The sequence below is a fragment of the Hyaena hyaena genome, unplaced genomic scaffold (assembly GCF_003009895.1).
Source record: "Hyaena hyaena isolate Hyena2069 unplaced genomic scaffold, ASM300989v1 scaffold_27, whole genome shotgun sequence".
NCBI classification, from domain to species: domain Eukaryota; kingdom Metazoa; phylum Chordata; class Mammalia; order Carnivora; family Hyaenidae; genus Hyaena; species Hyaena hyaena.
The window spans coordinates 3,766,310-3,789,375 of record NW_024080659.1 but is presented as its reverse complement, the minus strand read 5'-3'; the positions used below and the strand labels follow the sequence as shown (position 1 = coordinate 3,789,375).

Sequence of the window (23,066 nt, the reverse complement as noted above, 5' to 3'; positions counted from 1 at the left end):
GAAGTGTGGGTCCTCTGACTTCCTTCTTTTTCAATATTCTTTTGGCTATTCTGAATCCCTTGAATGACCATGTGAATTTCAGGATCAGCTTGTCAATTTTCACAAAGAAGTCAGCTGGGGTTTTCATAAGCATTCTGATGAATTTATGGTTCACGCTATGTAAATCTTCCAATACATACACATGGCATGTCCACTTATTTAGATTGTCATTAATTCCTATCGACAATATTTTTGTAGTTTTCAAGTGGCGGTTCTTAACTCTGACTGCTCATTGTATTTTTAATACCAATGCCTAGTCCCCACTCCAGATTTAAATTAGAACTTCTGGGTGTCAGCCAGGTTTGAGATGTTTTTTACTTCTCTGTCAGTGATTCTAAGGTGTAGCCAGGTTTGAGAGCTCGAATAACACACTAAAGGTAGTAAAGTCAACGAAAAGTCTTGTAAATACAAGAGACATTCTGATGAGCTGTTAGAACTGACATATGATTTGCTTCATACAGAACATCTTAGGATCAATGAGAACAAGAGGCCAAGGGATATTTTCTGGTAAGGTCTTCCCCACCTTTCGAATGACAAAGTAAGTGACAAATTCTTTCAAGGTGGGAGATTCGTCCGCGTCAGGGAAGGAAGGAACAGCACGGACCCATCAGTGTAAAGCTACTTCATTCAGGATATTCTGTTCCTGATCATTCATGTACAGCAATAGGGGTCTGTGGCTTTCACAAAGTAGTTTGCACAGCCTCTCTGTAGTGGCCAAATTTTCCTGAGTTTATTATTTCCGCTCATATTTCTTTCGGAGAATCAGACAGTAGAGAAAAGCAAAGAGCAAGGAAAAGTCTCCTGCTTACTATCTTTCCTGACAAGAGATCACTACAAATAATTTAATGCAATGTTAAAAGGGACCCTGATTACTTGTGAGGATAAAATTACTGATGACCAGGCTGTAAGCTAGTCCTCTTGACTTTCTTACCAAGGATTCATCTTTCACCAAGGACCAGTCATGGAAAAGCAAACAGGTGGGACCCAGCCAGGCTGGTTCAGGGATAGTGAATTGATTTCCTGCAGCAGAAATTCAGCAAGTCAGAGTAGGAAGTGAGACTGAGAATGAGTAGGAGCCAGACAATGGTAGGTCCTAGAAATTAGGGAGTCAGGGAAGAGATTTTAGTGGACGGAACCTCTGGTGATCATGGGTAGTACGGATCCAGGCGGAGGGAAGATATTTGGGGATGTCACATCAACCAGCTGGGAAACAGGAACAGTAGGGAGAACGGAATGGAAAGGAGAGGGGTGAGAAGCAAATCAGAGGAATAATTTACAGGAACTAGAAACTGATTACAAAGGGTGAAGATGGTCAGCAAGCGATGTCACAAGTGTCCGGAGAACTGTGGTACCAAAACTAGGAAGGGGGAGGCTGGAGGCATCAGGGTAGAAGAAAAGTATACTTTTAGGCTTCATAAATATGAACCAAAACGGAGGTGGGGCAGGGGTGGCAGGGTTATAACCCCAACAGAAATACATTTGGCAGGGACTTAGGGACATAGAACTAAGGCATAATGGAGAATATGGCCCGAGAAAGAGATTAGGAAGGGCTCAAGGCATATCGTGGCTGACATCTTAAGGAACGATGGAGAGCTGGGGGTAAATCTGGGAAGTGAAAGCTGGAGAATGATGGAGATCTGGGGGTAAATCTGGGAAGAGAAGGCTGGAGAACTCAGAACTAAATCACATTTAATTGGTGGAAGGTTTGGAAGAGAGTCTAACAGAAGAATCAGGATAGTAGTACACACACACACACACACACACACACACATCAGCTTCTAGATGGCAATTTGGCTGTATATCAAAAACTTCCCAAAATGCATATGCCTTTTAACACATCGATTACATTTTCTGAAATGTGTTCTAAGGAAATAATCAGAAATACACACAGTTATCAATAATAATATTTTTGTACACTGCAGTTATTAAAATAGCAAAAAACTGGGGGGTGAGAAAGGGAGACAACTATTCAGAAAGAGAGGATTGATTTTTTTTCTTTAGTGACAGCACCTTGACATTGTGGAACACAATGCAACCATTAAAATCACGCCTTCATGGATATCTAATGCTATGGGAAAATGACCCCAATACAATTCTTAAATAAATAAACCACTTTCAGAAGGGAAGGATGGATAGGCAAGAGCACACAGGATTCTTAGGGAAGTGAAAATATCATATACAACAATGGTGGTTTGTCCAACCCTGCAGAATCTACACCACAAGAGTGAACCCAAAGGGTTAAACTGGACTTTGGACGATAATGATGGATGAGGGTAGGTTTGTCAATCATCACAAATGTACCACTCTGGTGGGGGACGTTGGTAATGTGGGGGGGGCTATGCCCATATAAGGACAGGAGTTAATTGGGAAATCTCTATGCCTTACCCTCAATTTTCCTGTGAACCTCAAACTGCTCTAAAAAAATAAGTCTTTAAAAACAATGGTGGTGACTTCTATACAACCATATTTAAGAATAAACGTCATTGAGCATTTATCCAGGGGGGAAAAAAACACCACAATTCAAATTGTGTATCCGGTATAATTGTAATCTTGAAGACCTGTTTGTGTGTCATTAAGTTGGGTAGTATCTAAGTACGACTAACAAAAAGAAATTCTCTGAAATTCTCTGGATAAACTGAAATTTTCCAAAATTAAAGGTGATTTCTGTCCAGCTGAACTTCAGATGAATTTTATCCTTCTTTATCTTATTTTGTATCTTTCAAATTCTCTCAGTGAACATCTATTACTTGTATAACTAAAAAAAAAAGATGTCTTCTGTAAATGCTATAAACATTTGATACTATAACTGCTTACTTACAAATGACTTCCTGTAACATAATTTTTTATTTGTCTCTATACATTAAACACACGTTTGTAACTATATTTCTCATTACTGACGCACTTCCCCCATATTTACCGACAGTAGTTGGGCTTCCACATCGTCATGAACTAGATCGATTCCCATTCTCTTCTCTCGATGAAATAGACACTCTCGGGCTACCTACAGATACACAAAGAATGGAAAGCATTAATCCAAACTAACTAAACTCAGTGACCAGTGGCTCAAAGGACTTGTTTCTAAAACAAGTCAATGGATGCTCCCAATACCAATTTTTTAAGGCATTTTCTTGAAAATCTAATATGAGACCCACCGTGACAACTAAGAAAATCCCTACTGCTGCTTATAAGGTAGAGTTAGCCTCCCTCTCTCTCTACCCTTCGTCCACTCACACTTTCTCTCTCTCAAAAATAAACAAGGATTTTAAATAAATTAAGAAATAACAGGGGTGCTTGGGTGGCTCAGTTGGTAAAGCATCCGACTTCGGCTCAGGTCATGATCTCATGGTTTGTGAGTTTGAATCCTGCATTGGGCTCTGTGCTGACAGCTGGGAGCCTGGATCCTGCTTCAGATTCTGTGTGTCTCTCTCTACCCCTCTCCCACTCACACTCTGTCTCTCTGTCTCTCTCAAAAACAAAAATTAAAATTTTTTAAAGGTTGAGTTAGCTCTTCACGCTAGTATGAAAAAAATCCTAATTTGGAAAATTGACAAAATAAAGCATATGACATTTATGTGATTCCCACAGATTAGCACCTGAGAAAACTACTTAGCATTTAATTTCTTCTATGGAAATAGTTTGATAACCTGAAATGTAGTTTTCAAGGTATTATTTCCATATATTTTCTACTGAGGGTGAGGAAGAAACAAATTATTATCTTTAAAGATGCCAAAATATTTGTGTAGCCAAAAATCTACGTGCTTATTTCTCAAGTTCCATTTATTGTTTTCCTAATTATAAAAATAATGTGCCTTGTCCATTAAAGAGAAAAAAATAGAATAGTAGAAAATGATCTAGCCAAATTCCTATCACTGTTTTCTTTGTTGTTTTTAATTTTTTAAAAAAATGTTATAATCTTCTTACCATTTTAGAGTATGCTTTTTAGGACTGGCATTAAATGGTAGGCTCTGGTCATAAAATATTCTTTGAGACAAAGTAGGTTAATGACTCTAGTGGAAAACAGCTTGGATTGCTAACAATAAATTATGTATGAAAGAACATTATGTAAATGTTAAAATACTCTTTTCCAAAGACTATTTCATGATACAGAACAACTGTATAATCTTAATTTTTTAAGCATAAAATTTATAGTATGTACACTATAATCTGGACATAGTATCCTTGAACAAACTCTTTCAATGAATGCATATTTTTTAATAGTAAAAGTCACATTTACTAGAAGATGGATTAAGGGGTTGAGGGGAGCTCTGAGTAGTCTAATGTATATTACTCACCTGCTTTTCATAAGTTTCTACTAACGCACATTCTACTAGGATTCTACTGATCTTACCAGCAACATAGAAAGGTATCCATCCCCTGTACTTTAGCCAACTCTAGACATCATCAGTTTTCATTGTTGCAGATATGATAGGCCAAAGATGGATACTTCATTGACTTAATTTGCATTTTTATTACTGAATTTTAACTTTTTGGCTTATAGTAGTTGATCATCTGTATTTTTCCTTCTGAGATGTTCCTGTTCATGTGACTAACTCTAATCTTTTTTTAATTTTTTTTTTTTTTTAATTTTTGAGAAAGGGAGAGAGAGCATGAGCAGGGGAGGGGCAGAGAGAGAGGGAGACAGAGAATCTGAAGCAGGCTCCAGGCTCTGAGCTGTCAGCACAGAGCCCAACATGAGGCTCGAACCCACGAACTGTGACATCATGACCTGAGCCTAAGTCAGACACCCAACAAACACTAATCTTAATCAAGACCTTCTCACACGGTGCTGATAGTAAATGTTCTAGCACCCAGAAATATCTGGACAAAAACTGTAGAAAAAAATATTCAAATTAGACCCATTTCACTGAAAGGATTACTCATGAAAGGACAAAACTGAATGTGCTTTGGAAATTCAGGGCGTAAGCGGCTGTCGCTTTAAGGATACTCTGAAGTGGGGTGGGTCCGGTGGGGTGCAGAACAGACAGGTGTCCTCAAAATGAGTCAGAGCATGAAGAAAGTGTGGAATGCTTCCCATCTTCAAACAACATTTCATGACAAGTTAATTTAGAAGGACATCATTCATGTACTGTCACTCTTTCTTGGAATTTCTGGTGGTTGTGTGTGTTTATGTGTGCTTGTGTTTGGTGGGGGGAAGGGGGTGCACAATGAGAAGTAACAATGTGCAGAGGTCTCCAACAAATTCTTCAACCCTTTAGACTTCTAGCTCCTTAATACTCTAAACCCTTCTGCCACGGATGTCATAATGAACATCTCCTGCAAACGCTTATCACATGGGAAGGAAGTCATACAAACATGAAGAAAATTGGTGTTAGCTTCAATATATATATACTTCCGGAAATAATTTCTGTACCTTGCACATCTTCAAATACAGAATGTCCTCTGTCAATGGTGGGGGGATATAATGAGCTTGGAGGGCCCTCCTTCCATCACACATTTGGGGTGAGCGGTAACCAGAGGCCACCAACAAACTAAAATGCTGCCTCTGTGATCACCACAACTGGCTCGAGTTCAGGCCCATTTCTCTATTCAATCAAACTCATTCTATCTCCTAATATGATCTCCTTGAACATTTCATTATGCCCTAAAAAGGAATCAACATATGTACAGGAGGCATTTCATGAGACAGATTAAAAGAATAGTATTTTTTCCCTCAAATAATGGCACAGCCATGACCAAGCTGCCTATTTAATAGATGGGAAGATGGCATTCTCACCACAAAAAACTGTGTATCTTACAAATGTCTCTCAGGGCGTTTGGGTGGCTCAGTCAGTTAAGCATCTGACTCTAGGTTTCGGCTCAGGTCACGATCTCACAGTTCATGAGTTTAAACCCTGAGTTGGGCTCTCCACTGAGAGTGTGGAGCCTGCTTCGGATGCTCTGTTTCCTTCTCTCTCTGCCTCTCCCCCACTAACATTCACTCTCTCTCTCTCTCAAAAATTAAAAACAAAAAGTATCTAATTAGCCTCCTTTGTTTCACATTCAGAATTCTTTCTACTTAAATAGTTGTTCTGTATAATGTGTAAAATTGGTAATGGTTTTACCAATTGTGAAATTAATTACAGATGTATAGACAGGAGGTTGCCTTCTACAGCTAAAGGGAAACATAATTCAATAGGTAATAACCTGAGTAATTCAACCGTTGGGTTACAATCATACAGATACATAGTAGGTTTTTTTTTTTTTTAATCAAAAGGTCTTATATTTACCTGAAGAGGGGCTTCTGTCTCCATCAAGGCCCTCTCCAATTTTTTCTTAACATCAGTGAGTTCATTTGTTTCTCCAATCATTGCATCCAACTCATGAGTGATTTCAGATTTCCAAAATCCTATGTCATTGACTCGCTCTCCCAAATTTTGGGTGGAGTCTGCCTGAGTTTTCCTTGTTTGTTGATATTTGTCTTGAATTAGGCGAGATGTATCTACCCTTAGCCTCTCTGAATTATGTCGGGAAGTGTCGGACTCGAGATAGTTGGTTAGATTGGACCTATACCAATCATCCGGAGTGTACCTTGTGAAGAGAGTGGTTCTGTTGGAAACAAAGGGAAGCATGGTACTCTCGCACACCTTCTGAGCTCTGGTGCAGTACGGGCCCAAGGTTGGCAAGTTGGAGGCTACTTTGTAGTATGTGCTTGGTCTCCAAGGAAGGCTCAAGGGATGGGTTAAATTGTAGTGGGGGAAGCGGTCCCTATAGCTTGATGCCAGGGTACTGATGGCTGGTAGAAAGTTGGTTGGTGCTGGTCTAGGGTGGGCATAGGTTGCCGTTAATGTAGAACCTAGAGGCTCCATGATGCTCAAACACTATTTGTAAATCTCTCCTGTTTAAAAGGGGAGGGGGACACATAAAAACAGACAGTCACATAAATTAATATTTGGTGAAAATTTACAAATTAAAAACCATAATGGACTTCGTTTTAGTAACAGTGCTCCCTAACATATTAGGTGTTTGTTCTAATTTGATATCTACCTTTACCAGTGATAATATGCTCCAAAAAGATTTTTTTCCCATCTCTGTTTCTAGAATATACTAAAATCACATTTTTTAGGTTAGCCATCAGAGTCTCTGAATTTTTTTTAAATTATGATTTAAATTTATCCTTATCTTGTAAGAAGTCTACATTAAGAGCCTGAAGTATGCATGTTAACAGAAGGGGATTCAAATCTTGGCTCTGCTATTTACTAGCAGTGAGGCATGGGGCAAGTTACTGAAACTCTCTGTGCCTCAATTTCCTCATCTCTAAATTGGGAATAATAATGCACTTACTTCTTTGGACAGTTAGGAGAGGTATTGATAGCAAGGAGTTGCCTGGCAACCTTCTCCCCTACCAAGTCATCCTGAATGTGCACACAGCTTGGGTAAGAATGGTGTGCTTGGTTTGCAAACACAGCTAGAGGCAAATGCTTAGCTCCCTTTTCCTGGCAATTTGCTACCTCAAGGCACCTCCCATATGGATCTTCTGGGGCAATTGTGAAGACTAAGCAAGACAATGGTAAGTATCTGGAATGCTTAGCCCAGTTCCGGGCACAAAATAAGTGTTCAATAAGTATTAGCTTTTTAAACTAGTAATACAGAAGAATATATAAAGTAAAAGATAAATATCCATCCATGCCCCCAAGTAGGCATTGAATAGTGCGTTAATAGTTGTTTCTTTTCACATTTTCCTATTTGTATATAACACATATATCGTTTTCAAAGCTACTTTAAAATTGCATCTACTTGTATACCATATATACCTATGAACAGAGCTTTTTAAATACAAATACTGAATTATTTTAATCATTTCACGTATCATTTAGACCATGCATTTTTGAAAACACATGCTTCTGACTTCTCCCCCTCTTAGAACATATCCATCCACTTCCTCCTGTTTACCAGTTGAAAAGTATTCTATTGTCTGGAACTTTTGATCACGATTAGCCCAGGAAGTGACATACTTTTCAGGATTAAAAAAAAAATTTTTTTATAGTTTACTTATTTTTGAGACAGACAGAGACAGAGCATGAGTGGGGGAGAGGCAGAGAGAGAGGGAGACACAGAATCTGAAGCAGGCTCCAGGCTCTGAGCTGTCAGCACAGAACCTGATGTGGGGCTCGAACCCACAAACCATGAGATCATGACCTGAGCCGAAGTCGGATGCTTAACCAACTGAGTCACCCAGGCGCCCCTACATACTTTTCAGAATATAAACATCATTCCACTTGGGGGTTAGTGTCTATGGGCCCATTTACTGAAAAGGAAAAATAAATCAGATCCAATTCTATAGCTGTCTTAGGAAAAAAAATATTCGATGATTATTTAAAGAGCTATGTCTTGAGACCTTAGGTCCCCAAATCACAAAATAATCTATTTCTAGAACTGTGGTCAAATCAAAATGCACTCATTCCACACGTGATGAAACAGCTGACCACCGCCAGTGGTGGTGGCGCACACAACCCTGGCTTCCTGACTTTTTCCCAATTCTTCCCTCCTTCAGTCCCCAAACACCTTGTACTGGCCGAGCCTAGGAGCATGATGGTGAAAAAGAAACCTTAATAGTGAATCATATGTCTTCACCTCCATTTGAAAACTAAACACTGTTTTCGAAAGAGCAAATTCAAAGCAACGTGAGCCCATAAGGTCCCCATGGTTACTTTTAGTTCTAACATCCTCTCCAGTCAAATCTAGAAATAATCTTGTCAGCCTTCTTTCAGCGAGAAGCTTCAAGCAGGCATCGGACCAGTCTCACTTGGGTTTTCTTAATTCTTGACAATAAAAGCTAGCAACTCCCTTGGTCCTTCAACCAAAGAATTCCAAGTGTAGAATTACCACATATATTTGCCCAGCACCTATTATGTTGAAGTCCTGAGGCATCTCAACCCATGTTTGTTAAACCATGAGTCATCTGCTCTGAATGGTGATTTGTGAAATGCGAGCTTCCTAAGCCACAGGAGACATACAGATGAAGAAATTCAATATAGTTTACAAAAGTTTCCAGTGTTATATTTTTTAATTAAGGATGGGATGTAATTTAAAATCGGGACTCTGATGCATAAAGCTCAGTTGTTTAAAGTTCACAGATGTAGAGCTCCTCACGGGTGGCAATAAGTTTCACATGGAGACACAATATCCTACATGATACACAATGTTCTATACAGTTACACAAGTCCTAGCTCCAGTCAGCCATCTCATGTCATTCAGAAAGAGTGACTAAAAGACGACAGCGTGGCAACATCTTATGTTTTGGGTCATTATTGGTCCAAGAAACTGAGAGTGTCATGGCCTAAGAAATACTTAAAAATTCAAAATAGATTTTTGCCTCCAATCATGATAGAGTAATAAAAACTAGACTTGGGCTTTTACATCTCAAAAAACTAGACCAAATATATGAAACACCTGTTTTCAGACACTGGACAATAGGCAGCACAAGACTCTGATTCCTAAGAGAAGAGAAACAAATAAGGCAAGGCTTCTGATTATGCTGGCATTCCGCCCAGAAGCAATTTCCAGATTACGGGAAAAACAGATGAAAACGGAACAGAGCCTGTCAACATTTGTGAGTCGAGGAGGAGATCAGAATTTGGAGAAGCTGAGACAGCTGGAAGTTGTGAAGCCGGATTCCAGAATAAATCAAGCCCCCTAAGTCTACGTAGAGATCCTCTGAGTCTTTGCTGAGCAACAGGCTGCACATACATCAAGGGACACTCCACAAATTTTGGCAAAGAAGGATGGCAGGCTTGTTATCTGGACAATTTCTAGAGCTCACAGAAGGTGGAGAGACATTTTGACCTCAGATCAGTCAGAGTGGAGAGTTGTTGGTGATCACCTGGAGCATTCCACGGGGACCCCAGAGGAGTCACACATTAGAGATGAAGCTGACCTGTCTCTGGAATGAAAGTACTGGAGATTCGTTCTAGCAAAGCTTAAAAAGAGGCCTCAAAGAGATCAAATTAATCTGCAAGTAATTTAATTGCTTGATGACAGCAAGACATTCATACATATAACAATGTCCAGCATTCGATCAAAATTACCAGACATGCCAAGTAGCAGAAAAACATGACACATGATGAGGAAAAAAAATCAGTCAACAGGAAAGATGTGATAGAACAAACAGAATAGAAGTATTTAAGAAAAACAAGAACATAATGAAGAGAGGTGTGGAAGATTTAAAAAAGAACCAAATGTAACTTTAGGAATAAAACATAAGATATATATTTATACAGTATATACTTGAACAATTTCACTAGATGGGATTAACAGCACATTAGACATAGTCTAATTAGTGACTTCAAATCTAATCAAACCAAAGTACAGACTTTTTTTTAACAAAAAAAAAAAAGAGAGAGAGAGAGAAAATCCTCAGTAACATAGGCATGGTATCAAGTGTTAGACTAAATCATGTTCTTGGGAATGTGATATAGAAAGGGGGGGGGTGGAGAAAAGATATTTGAAGAAATAATGGCTGCATATTTTCCAAATTTGATGAAAACTATAAAGTCCTAGGTCCAAGAAGCTCTGAACATTCCAAGAGGGTAAACACACACTACACACACACATACACACACACACACACACACACACACACACGCACATGCAGTACTACCATCATCATCCTCACCACCACCATCACCTCAAAGATCATCATAATCAAATTGCTGAAAATCAGCAATACAGAGAAAAACTTGAATTAAAGCAAAAAGACACACTACATTGACAGGAACAAAGGTAAAAATTACTGCAAAATTCTTGTCAAAAACTATGCAAGCCAGAAGACAATCGAACGACATCTTCAATATTTTATTTTTTTCTTTTAATTTCTTTCTTTTTTTAAATTTTTTTTATTTTTTAATTTTTTTCCTAATAGTTTATTGTCAAATTAGTTTCCACATAACACTCAGTGCTCATCCCCACAAGTGTCCTCCTCCATGCCCATCCCTCCTCCCCCCACATCCATCAGTCCTCAGTTTTTGTCAGCATTCAAGAGTCTCTCATGGTTTGCTTCTCTCCCTTTCCCCCACCATTTCCCCCCTTCTTCTCCCCCTTGTTCCTCCGTCAAGTTCCTCCTAATCCTCCTATACGTGCAAACACATGGTATTTGTCCTTCTCTGCCTGACTTATTTCGCTCAGCTTAACACCCTCAAGGTCCATCCATGTTGCTACACATGGCCAGATTTCATTGTTTTTTATTTATTTCTGAGAGAGAGTGTGAACAGGGGAGGGTCCGAGAGAGAGGGAGATACAGAATCTGAAGCAGGCTCCAAGCTCTGAGCTGTCAGCACAAAGCCTGACAAACCATGGGCTCAAACCCACAAACCGTGAGATCATGACCTGAGCTGAAGTAGTACGCTCAATCGACTGAACCACCCAGGCGCCCCTCGAACAACATCTTTAAATGGCTGGAAGAAAGTGTAGTCCTACAACTGTATATCCAGTGAAAGCATCCTTCAAAGACGAAGGTGGAATAAAATTTCTTCATAGAAACAAAAGCCAAGGGTATTGATCATCAGTAGAACTGCATACACAATTAAAAGAATTGTTAAAAGAAATTAATCCAAGAGAAAAAGACAAAAATAAGACAAAGAGAAAACAAATAGCAAGATGGTAAACAAAAAACCTAATCACATTGATAATTATATTCATAATAAATGGTTTAAACAATCAAATCAAAAGGTACAGATTCCTAAGCTGGTTTTTACAAGCAATATTGAACATATCTTCTCAAAAAAAAAAAAAAACATTTAAAATATAAAATATAAATATAAATAAACTTAATTATAAATATAAAAACCCATTTTAAATATAAAACACAGATAAGTTAAAAATAAAAGAATAGAAAAAGATGTCATGTAAATACAAATCAAAAGAATACTTAAGTGCCTATATTAATAACAAACCAACCAGACTTCAGAACAATAGATATTATCACAAATAAAGAGAGAAACAAGGGTAAAAGTATTAATCAAGGAGATAAAATGTTCTTCAATGTCTGTGTAACCATCAATAAAATTTTAAACACATAAAGCAAAATCTGGCAGAACTAAAATGAGAAATAGATCCACAGCTATAGTCAGATATTTCAGCACTCTTCTGTCAGTAATTGTTAGAAAAAATAGAAAATTGGTTGATAAATAAGCTACTTGAACAGTAAAACTAATTGGACATAATTTACATGTTTGGAACACACCATCCAAACAGCAGATTCTTTGTATCTATATGAGATGACAGATATTAACTAAACATTGTGGTGATCATTTCACAATACATGTAAGTTAAGACATTATGCTATATGCCTTAAACTTATATAGTGCTATATTTATTTCAATTTATCTCAATAAAACTGAAAGAAAAAATATCTTTAAACAGCAGATTACATACTATTTCCAACTGCACGGAGAATATTCACCAAGGCAGACCATATACTAACCATTAAACAAGTTCTCAATAAACATAAAATATTGAAATGATACAGAAGATGTTCTCCGACCATACCAAACTAAATTAGAAATCAACTATAGAAAGATTTTTGGAAATTTCTCAAATAATAGGAAATTAAAACACCTCTAAATATCTTGTAGGTCAATGAAGAAATCACATGGGAAATTAAAAAATATTTTGAACTGAATGAGACTAAAAACAGCATATCAAAATTGTGAGATGTGGCTAAAACAGTGTTAGACAGAAGTTTATAGCTTTCAGTGATGATACTAGAAAATAAGAATTAGCTAAAATCAGTGCTCTCCACTTTATTCTTAATAGTGGGGTGGGGCGGATAGAAGCAAAGTAAAGCCAAAGTAGAAGGAAAGAAATAATAAAAAGGGAAAATCAATGAAATAGAAACCAGGCAAACAGAAAAACAAAAGCAGTGAAATTCTAACAATAAAATTGATAAACCTCTCACCAGACTGATCAAGATAAAAAGAGATGAAAAATTACTAATGTCAAGAATAAAAAAGAGGTATTGCCAAACATCCTGCAAACATTAGACCATTAATAAAGCAACGTTACTAACAACTTTGTGCCAAGAAATTTGGCAGCAGAGATGATATGGACAAAATTCTTTAAAGATACAAATAACTAAAACTGACTAACGAAGAAATGGATCCCCTGAATAGCCCTAGGGTAGTGAAAGGAATTCAATCTATGGTTTAAAATCTTTCCTCAAAGAAAACTTCATGCCTAGATGGATTTGTTGATGAATTCTACCAAACTTTTATGGAGGGAATAATAACTCAGTTTTTTTAAAAGCCTATAGCTTACTTTGATGATGTGTCTTTTACATTTAAATCTCTAAATTCTAACTCAGTCACATCTGAATAGGGCTCGTGTAGCACATACTAAGATCATTAACTGATGCTATAAATGTCTCATATTTGCAAGTAAACTGAACAAATTCTTGGGAAAAATGACTGAAAATAGCTATGGAAAAATTCATACCCTAAATTATGCAATTGTTTTTTATTATACTTTTAGGCATGACCAAAAAACATTTTAATAAATGAAGTCAAATACAGTGCTTGACTATATTTAATGTGGAGTCAATAGTTATTTACCTACTGGGGAAAAATGTTATAATTGTCTTCTATAAATATTAACATGCTAAAAATATAATTAATCACACAAAGATTGTTAAGTACTGGAAAGCTCCACATACAATCCAAAAGATGACCTTCAGTTGGATAAACATATTTTATTAGCATATTTAGGCAAGACTTTAAAATCATCAGTTGGGGCACCTGGGTGGCTCAGTTGGTTAAGCGTCCGACTTCGGCGCAGGTCATGATCTCACAGTCCGTGGGTTCGAGCCCCACGTCGGGCTCTGTGCTGACAGCTGGGAGCCTGGAGCCTGCTTCAGATTCTGTATCTCCCTCTCTCTCTGTCCCTCCCCTGCTCACATTGTCTCTCTCTCTCTCAGAAATAAATAAAACACTTTTAAAAATTATTTTTAAATCATAAATTAAAAAAAAATTTTTTATGTTTGTTTATTTTTGAGAGACAGAGTGAGACAGAGTGCGAGTGGATGAGTGGCAGAGAGAGAACCCACAAACTGTGAGTTCGATGTCAGATGCTCAACTGACTGAGCCACCCAGGCACCCCTAAAATCATAAATATTTTAAGGTACAAAAACCTGTAGATAATTTTCTGCAGAAGATATGACAAGTAGAGAGGGTTTCCATGACTTGCTTCACACCCTGCCTCAGGTCAGTGACCAAGTTAGGCTTGAAATGATCACATACAGTCCCTTGGTCATATCCATCTCATGACTCACAGTTTCAAATTGTAACAGAAATAAAACACTGTCTCCAATACATTAATGAGCAGCAGAACTTTTAAAAATCGTATCAGATTTCAGCATTAAACAATTTCTCTTTACGCATATATTAAATACGAATGCTAGAAAAGCTAAATATTCTCTTTCTTCCAAAAAAAAAATGTTTAATAAGGCACTCTCGTCGCTGAGAGTGGAAACATAAATGAACATACACTGGAGAGTGATGGGACACATATCTAGTAAAGTTGAAAAAGCACATTTCCCAGGGGCCTGGGTGGCTCAGCCAGTTAAGAGTCCAACTCTTGATTTCGGCTCAGGTCATGATCTCATGATTGGTGAGTTCAAGCTCCTCGTCCAGCTGTTTGCTTAGAGTGAGGAGCCTACTTGGGATTCTGTCTCCCTCTCTCTCGGCCCTTCTCCCACTCACTCCCTCTCTCTCTCTCTCAAAATAAATAAAAATAAACTTAAAAGAAAAGGCACATTCCCTTTGATTCAGCAACTCAACTTTTTTATATATACCTAGAGAAAGTTGAACGTGTACACAATCAGAATGTATAGGAATATGTTTCTGACAATTCTTAAAAGCAAACAGTCGAAAAGTCCATCAACAGTTGTGTGCATTCATCATCAACAGGAAGTTCATTAACCATTGTCACACGACAGTTAAAATGCACGTCCTAAAGCATGTAAAGCATGACACCATTATATAAACTTGAAAAATAACACTGTATGTTCATTTTTGGACAAATACCTAAGTAGTAAAGGTATAAAAATACACAGAATATAAGTAAACACTAAATTCTGGTAGATACGCCTGCTGGGATGAGCCCTATAGGGTCCCCTTCCCCAGTGATGACCCAATGTCTGACCTCAGAATTTGGGAGTTGTGGAAACCGGCCCAAAAGGAGAGAGGGAGGGGATGGGAGTCCCCAGGGGGTACACAGGAAAGAGACTTCATCCACGACTCTAGGTGCTTAGCTTGAAGTGAGGCATGGGTGCATGGATGCTTGAACCATTCATTTTACTGCGTAAAATATTTCATTTTAAAAAGAAACCAGTTGAGTCTCCTGAGTGGCTCAGTCAGTTGAGAGTCTGACTCTTGCTTTCAGCTCAGGTCATGGTCTCCCGGTTGGTGGGGGTCAAGCCCTAGGTGTGGCTCTGCGCTGACAGCATGGAGCCTGCTTGGGATTCTCTCTCCCCCCTCCCTCTCTGCCCCTTCCCTGCCCACGCTCTCTGTCTCTCTCCCAAAATAAATATTTAAGCATAAATAAAGAAAAAGAAAAACAGTAGATATTTTCTCAGAAACCCCGAAACACTTTGCCTATTGGTGAAACAATTCGCTTGTCTTTTTCACAGTGACCAAACAACTAATTTTCCCCATTTCTAAAATGCTTATCTGCACCATTATAAGCACCCAGGGAGGAAACATAAAGGGCTTGGTCTAAACAGTCAAATACAAGAGCTTCATGGTCAGAGCCAAACAGAAATGGCCACGCGCCGTGGGAAAACACCTGCCTTGATGGGAACCGCAGGAACCCTCCTTGCGCAGCCAGGTGATTGTAGGGCCCGGCCCTCGGTGGCACTTAGAAACCTGGCTAATGAAGCAGGACACAGTTCGACAATGGAACCGCAGAGCCCTGAGAAATTACACCAAGGAGCACAGGGTCGGGGGGTGGGGTGCTGGACGCCCCTTGGCTGGTTCTGTATTCAGAAATAGCTCCTCAATCCTTCCAGAGCAGCGGGATGTAAGTTACAAAGGCATGGGGTAGGGGTTTGGGTAGTGGGTACCAGTGGGTTTGTAGGGTTTCTATTTTGAGGGGTGGGAGCAGGGAAGTGCAGATGGGGGGGAATTTCAGGGTTTCCACCTTCCCCCCAGTTCTGAGGTCAGGCTTTGGGGCCTCACTGGGGAAGGGGACCCTGGAGGGGTCGTCCCAGTGGCACGCAGGAGCCTACGAGGCCACTTACCTGTCAGCCTGCAGCGGCAAGGGGTGGGGAAGGGGCGCTGAGCCGAAAGGGTAGCAGCCCCCCCCAACCTACCGCCCTGGAGGGCTGGGACCCCTACCGGTCCGGCCCTAGCCCCGCCTTTCCCACTTGTGACGTCAGCGCCCGTGGACCACTCAACGGCCGCCCCTGCCGGATCTCCGGGAGCTGATTGGCCCGTAGGAGGAGGGGCGGGCACGGGAGGAACCGAGGGAAACCCTGTGGCCGGCGGTTGCCATGGACGCTCTCGCGCCTAGTAACCACGGCTCCGCGGGAGACCCGCTGGGTCCCGGAGGCGACCCGGTGAAGCGCAACTCAAGGGAGAGGCTGCGGTGATTCCCCCGCCTTTCCTGCGGCACCTGAGTCGGAACTCCAGCTGCGGAGGGCTTGGTGGCCGTTTTACGTGCAGGATACGGGGCAAGACTCCACCGTCACACCTGTCTCCTCCCCTCCTTCCTCACTCTAAGGAAAAGACTTGGGCTCTCTCTCTCCTCTCTCTCTCTCTCTCAGGAAACACTGGTTTAACCTTAAATGTGTCCTTAAAATATGTTTCAGTAAGAGAAAGAAAAATTGATGTACATGTCTGCCTAATCGCAGACCTTCTCCAAAGCAATCGAGAAATACCTGGTGTATCTGTGTATCCAGTGAAAGATTCTAATGCAGTTGAGGCTTGATGACAGTTCCGCATCTAAGTATATTATCTAGAAGTGCAGGGGTGAGGGGTGGTGGGTGGGGAGGAGAAGCCAAAGGGAGGCACATGGAAAAAAAGATGGAAGAAGGACCCACAGATAGAGAGAGAGAGAAAGGAGGTGAAAGAGGTGTATGGGGGTGTGAGTGTATGGGAGTGAGGGAGAATGTTAAGGAAAATTAAATAGACAAATATATGATTCCACTCATATGTGGAATTTAAGAAACAAAACAGATGAACATAAGGGAAGGGAAGGAAAAATGAGATAAAAACACAGAGGGAGGCAAACCATAAGAGACTCTTAAATACAGAGAACAAACAGAGGGTTGCGGAATGGGGGGAGGGGAGGCTAAGTGTGAGATGGGCATTGAGGAGGGCACTTGTTGGGATGAGCACTGGGTGTTGTGTGTCAGCAATGAATCACTGGGTTTTTACTCCTGAAGCCAAGACTACACTGTATGTTAACTAACTTGAATTTAAAACTTTTTAAAAAAGTAAAACTAAAAAAATTTGTGCTCCTATAAGAAGAGAGAATATATTACCTTTATATCCAGCTGTCTCTAATCCACCCACTCTTTCTAAATTCTTTTAATTCCATTTTATGGCAATCAATCTATATGGGGAAATCAGAAATATTACATTGTAAAAACCTGAGAGCCTAAATCGTAGAATAATGTAAGTTCTAAAGTGCAGTCTAAAAGTATAGAATAATGTAAGCCTTGCAATGCATTCTCTGCCATGGGGTCTCAGGAATGAGGGAGAAACAGATTTGCAACATTTTATTCAAATTCTCACCACCCCTATCAATGGCTTTATTTTCCTTGATTGCTCTGTTGACTATAGATACTTTTGGAAGCAGCAAGTCAACCTATGAATTGGATGTGGGATCTACACTGACTTAAGGCACAGAATACAGTACTCATATTTACAGAAAAGGGCTTCGCAGGGCACTGATTGGGAAACGTGAGTGTGTGATGCATTCGTTGAGAATTTTATCATTTACAACCACAGTAAGACGATATCAGCCACCGCTGTTGTGTTTTGCTTATGTTACTAAGCTATTTGTAGGTAGGGGTGTGTGTCACCGTAAGCTTTTGAAATCGAATAGACTTTTCATAGCGTGAAATTGCAGGACACGCCCTGCAGAGATACCAAAGGTACATAGACTCAGTCAAGTTTAAATATCATCTTCTACTCCCTTGATTAGCAGGTGACAAGCTGTGATTCTAGAAACTAAATGACATGCCCAACGTCACATTTTTGTGTGGCCTCCTGGTTCAGTGGGACATGATAAGCTCCCACAGGGCTCTCTTTCCTTGTGTTTCCCTCAAAGTCATTATCACATCATCATATGATTTTACATTTTGTCTCTCCCATGAGACTATGGGCCCTTTGGGGACAGGGATGATGTTCTTCCAGCCTTAGTCGCGAGAACCATTTTTGACGTTGCTCTTGTCGTTGAATGAAGTTCCAACACACATCTTCATGTTTGTCTTAGCTTGTTCACATAAATGAAGATACCAACTGACATTCAGGTTGGAACTCCCCTCATTCATCAATGGTAGACATAGGCTGCCCAGAGATAGATGAGTTTAGCAAGCATCAGTGGAAGTACTCTGTGAAAACCAATTGGCTATATGCAAGTTACAACACAGAATATTATATATCATTATTACTTATGAATTGTGTACTATACATCCCTTATATCATTAACGTATATAATAAAGTTGTGTGTGTGTGTGTGTATAGGAATATCTTTTCCCTGAGAGCTGGCAGTTGAATGTCTGTATCCGTGTGAGTGGGTCCTCTTTGTATCTTTGAAGAGATTACCATCTGGCGGCACATGGGAAAGCCTGTATGGTGCAGCCTCCAGCGTGGGGAGAGTCCCCAAAAGAAGGAACCCACTGTCAGCCAGAGACTCCTGAAAGGTTACTCAGCTTCTAGGTAATACGGAATACTGTCGCTCCTTAAACTGGGGCAAGTCTGCGGAAATAACAGAGCTGGCTATAGGCAGATATCTGGATCAGATATTAGAAATGGTATTCCTCAGTGATTAATAGGGAAGTTAATTTCTCTTTGTTTGCATGGTTGAAAACAGTTCCTCTCTTCTTCATACACTGGAAAGAGCCAGAGTCTGGTGAATGGGAACTTGTCTGCTCTGTGTTGTCCTTTGATTTATGTTAGCCTCAGTTGGCCATTTCTGCAGGTGCCTATACTATAGGGTACTAGACTTGCCCTGATTGGAACGACTCTGAGGTGGGAACTACCCTATCTCCAGAGCTCCCCCTAAGGCACTGAACCAAACCTTCCTTCCTTAGGATTTGGCTTGATACCGTACCCCTCCTCTCCTGACTTCCCGTCTAGATCTCACTTCCTCATTTCTCTACTAGTTTTTCCAGAAAAACGCTTTCTGGGTAAATCACTTTCACACTAATCTTCAGGGTCAGCTTCTGTGACAGTAGGGAACTCAGCTGTGACAGTGGTCATGCTTCCTATGATGTGCTGTCTACCTCCAGCCAGCACTCCCTGGCCACAGCTGATTGGGCCACAGGTGGGCACCTAGCTCAAAAGTAGCCCATCTGTAGTCTGGCCAGAAGACTGAGGTGGCCTCCAGACTGAGGTGGCTTAGCACAAAAACCGATCTAGGCAGAGCCTCTCTCCCTCCTGGAAAGTGTGATTGTGAGTCATACAGAGAGTATTTGAGTCAGCATATTTGATGTTGCAAAATTCTAGTTGAGATTCATACATTCGGACTTCCAGGGCGCAAGAATGTAATCCTGTCATTGAGACCCTATTGCATCCTCAGTGACTCTGCAGTTTGCAAACAATTTCCCATTTCCATGAGATTTCTTATCTCTACCTGTCTCCGTCCTGTGACCCTCCTTATTCAAGGCAGTTGGATATCTCTGTTTCCCAAAGAGCCTAACACATAAGCTAGGAACCACCTCATTGGTGGCCCCGATGTTCTGGCCACTCATTGCCAAATTCTTCAGGGAAAGTTTCCTGAGAATTGTCTAGAAGGCCTTGAGGATTTGAATAGAAGCAACTGGAAGTCAATTTAGTGTTCCAGTAAGTCGAGTAATGAAAATAGAAGGAAATCTGTTTGAGATATTGAAAAGCTGAAAGGAGGTAGACTAGTGTCTGTGCTTGAGGTAGAAAAAGCATCTGAATCGTCTTCAGACTTCCATAGCCCCTCTGTCACCTCCAGCAGCCAAGCAGAGGTTCCCAAACTAAGGAGGGGACAGAGAAAGGCGACCAACCAGGAGTGTGGACGGACCTGCATACACCATAAATGTGGAGCCATTTTGGCTTAGAGGTGACTCTTGAGCTTTGGGATGCCTTGGGATGCCTTCGGTGATGACAGGACCAGACTAGAATGTAAACTGAGGCATGTCGTCTGGGACCTGCTCCATGTTTGCTCTACAGCTAGATTAAAAAGGACCTTCTGACCTGCCCTGACTCACCAGGGCCAGAAAAGAGACAGGAGCACAGGGCAGCCATCTTTGTTCAGAATTAGAAGTTGAATGATCTTTGAGGGATCAGGCCAGGTAGGGCGTGGAGATGTGGGAACGGAAAGCCAGAATGTCACAAACACGAGCAAATGCAAACCAACAGAATTCAAGCTTGCCTGGAGTCAACGCCCTCCCCCCCACCCCCACCTCACATGTCTCTGGAATGCTCATAAAAATACCAAGTGCCAATAATTAGCTCATCTGAGTCACAACGCACAGCCATCTTTGCTCTGCTAGAACATTCCCAAGTACAGAGAATGACACATCAGAATGGCCCAGAGAGCTTTTAAAATGCAAACTTCAGCCTCTCCTCCCAAGGGGATGGGATTCAAGAAGTCTAAGGTGGGGCCTGGGAATCCCTACAAACTTTATTGCAAAGGACTCTACTTAGATTTGAGCAATAATACCGGATCTTATACTTTGTTTAGATGGCCCTTACTTTAATCTTGGGGATGGTTTTTTTTTTTTTTTTTTTTTTTTTTTGGAGTATAATGAACATACAGGGTTATATTAGTTTCAGGTGTACAATATAATCAGGAGGCTTTTAAAGGCAAAGAAGATACTCAGTCTCCTGATTTCTTTTGCTTGAGATAAATATTTCTAAACTGACATTATCTATATGATAAATAAATCCTTTGTCCTGCTTGTGAGTGAGATTTTTTAAAATAGTTACTTATATTTCTAATGTAAATTAAGTTTACATTTTTTTAAGTATCTAGGAGGAATTTTTGTGTCTTTCTTGTTTCTCCCTCTCCAGGCTGGGGAGACCAACATCCTTTGATGCCTCCCCCCCACACCCAGGCCTATGAGCATTCCCCTTGGAGATTTATTTCTAGTTTTGTTCCACACACAGTACTTCTGGGTGAACCCAGCACGACTGGACTATTATCTCTGAACCGAGCCTGCCTAGGTAGGTCCAACTTCCCTCTGCCTGATCAGACCCTGGCTACAAAGTATCCACCCATCACTGCCTCTAAATTTCCCTAAGGAAGAGGGGCGCCCAGGTGGCTTAGTCGGTTAAGCGTCCAACTTTCGCTCAGGTCATGATCTCGCGGTTCGTGGGTTTGAGCCCCGCGTCAGGCTCTGTGCTGACTGCCAGCTCAGAGCCTGGAGCCCATTTCAGAGTCTGTGACTCCCTCTCTCTCTGACCCTCCCCTGCTCACGCTGTCTCTCTCTCTCTCTCCTAGAAATAAAATATTAAAAAAAAAAATTTCCCTAAGGAAGAGTCTTCAAGATTAAGAATACAAACCAAAAAAGCAGGGCACCTGGGTGGCTCCGTTGGTTCAGGCTCAGGTTATGATCTCATGGTTCGTGGGTTCAAGCCCTGCATCGGTCTCAGTGCTGACAGCTCAGAGCCTGGAGCCTGCTTGGGATTCTGTGTCTCCCTCTCTCTCTGCCACCCCCTCACTTGTTCTCTGACTCTCTTTCTCAAAAATAAATAAACATTAAAAAAAAAAAGCAAATGCCTCAAGATATTGTAATATCTTCTCATTTACATAAATACCCGGAACCTGCTTACACATATCTACTGGCAAGATATACCTATATATTCTCCCTTGCCTCTCTGTCTCTGTCTCTGTGTGTATGTGCATACATATGTGTGTGTATATATATATATGTATATGTATAGGTGTATGTACATATATATGTATATGTATAAGTGTATGTACATATTCTCTACTTCTTAGACATCTTTTGAGTCCAAAGTGAGAATCATAAACTCCACACTATATTATTTCTTCTTACTTCATTCAGAGCAACCTGTGGATTGTCAATTAAAAGAAACAGGAAAGACAGTGACCAATGTTACGATCTGGTGGCAATCTCAGGCCACCTCTCCACTCCCAGGGACAAGAGGTGTTACTCTAGCTGCCCATGAAAGTGTCCGCTCCCTTTCTTCCACCCTACCTTTCAAAGCCACCAGCGTTCTGACGACACTACACGTGCCATCGCTGTGAATTCAGAAAGAGACCATGGATTGCTTGTCCGTGAAGGGATGTAATTCTTCCGAAGCCCCATTGCCACAGCGGCTGTGTGATGGGCGCTGAGGGTCACACCGCCCACTCCCCATGCTCTACCTGGGTCACAAGTGCGCTGCCTTCAGCAGCTGGGACGGCATTGGTCTTTTGCCTCCAGCCTTGGGAAGCTTCTGCATAACCCGAACCCATGCTTTCTTCTTTTCTTCATGCTGTTGGGGTGCATCGGGAAGCACTGCTCTAGACACACATCTGCTAGGCGTTTCTGAAGACCATAGTCATCTGCCAACGCAGCTCCCCCACACCCCCATCCGGGGTCCCCACCACAGCTAAGGAGGTGCTTTCTATCTAAGGTCGCCCCGCGCCCGTTCGTAAGAACACACCCCCAGTAAGAAGACAGACGGAACTGGTAGTCTCCACTGGGGCAAGGTGATGAGCCTTGATATTCTGAGGCTTGATATTCTCATCCATAAAGTGGGGATGGTAATCCGCCTTTACAGGTTGGCATGCAAATTAAGTAGGAACACAGGTGAAGTCATGGCCCCCCTTCCCCCCACAGAAGAGCGCATAGCTGCTCTTACCAGAACAAGAGAGGGGTGATGGTGGAG

At 40.9% G+C, this 23,066-nt stretch overlaps 1 protein-coding gene across 1 annotated transcript in view; it reads right to left on the bottom strand.

Moving 5' to 3' along the window:
* TEKT3 (tektin 3) overlaps nt 1-16,379 on the bottom strand; it is a 37,785-nt gene extending 21,406 nt beyond the window's left edge. The window contains exons 1-3 of the mRNA XM_039227345.1: nt 16,268-16,379; nt 6,267-6,874; nt 2,957-3,040 (exon numbers count right to left, since the gene is read on the bottom strand). Of these exons, the coding sequence (XP_039083276.1) occupies nt 2,957-3,040; nt 6,267-6,845 (663 nt within the window). The 5' untranslated portion in view covers nt 6,846-6,874; nt 16,268-16,379. The remainder of the gene's footprint in view (nt 1-2,956; nt 3,041-6,266; nt 6,875-16,267) is intronic.
* Between the last annotated feature and the right edge of the window lie 6,687 nt (nt 16,380-23,066).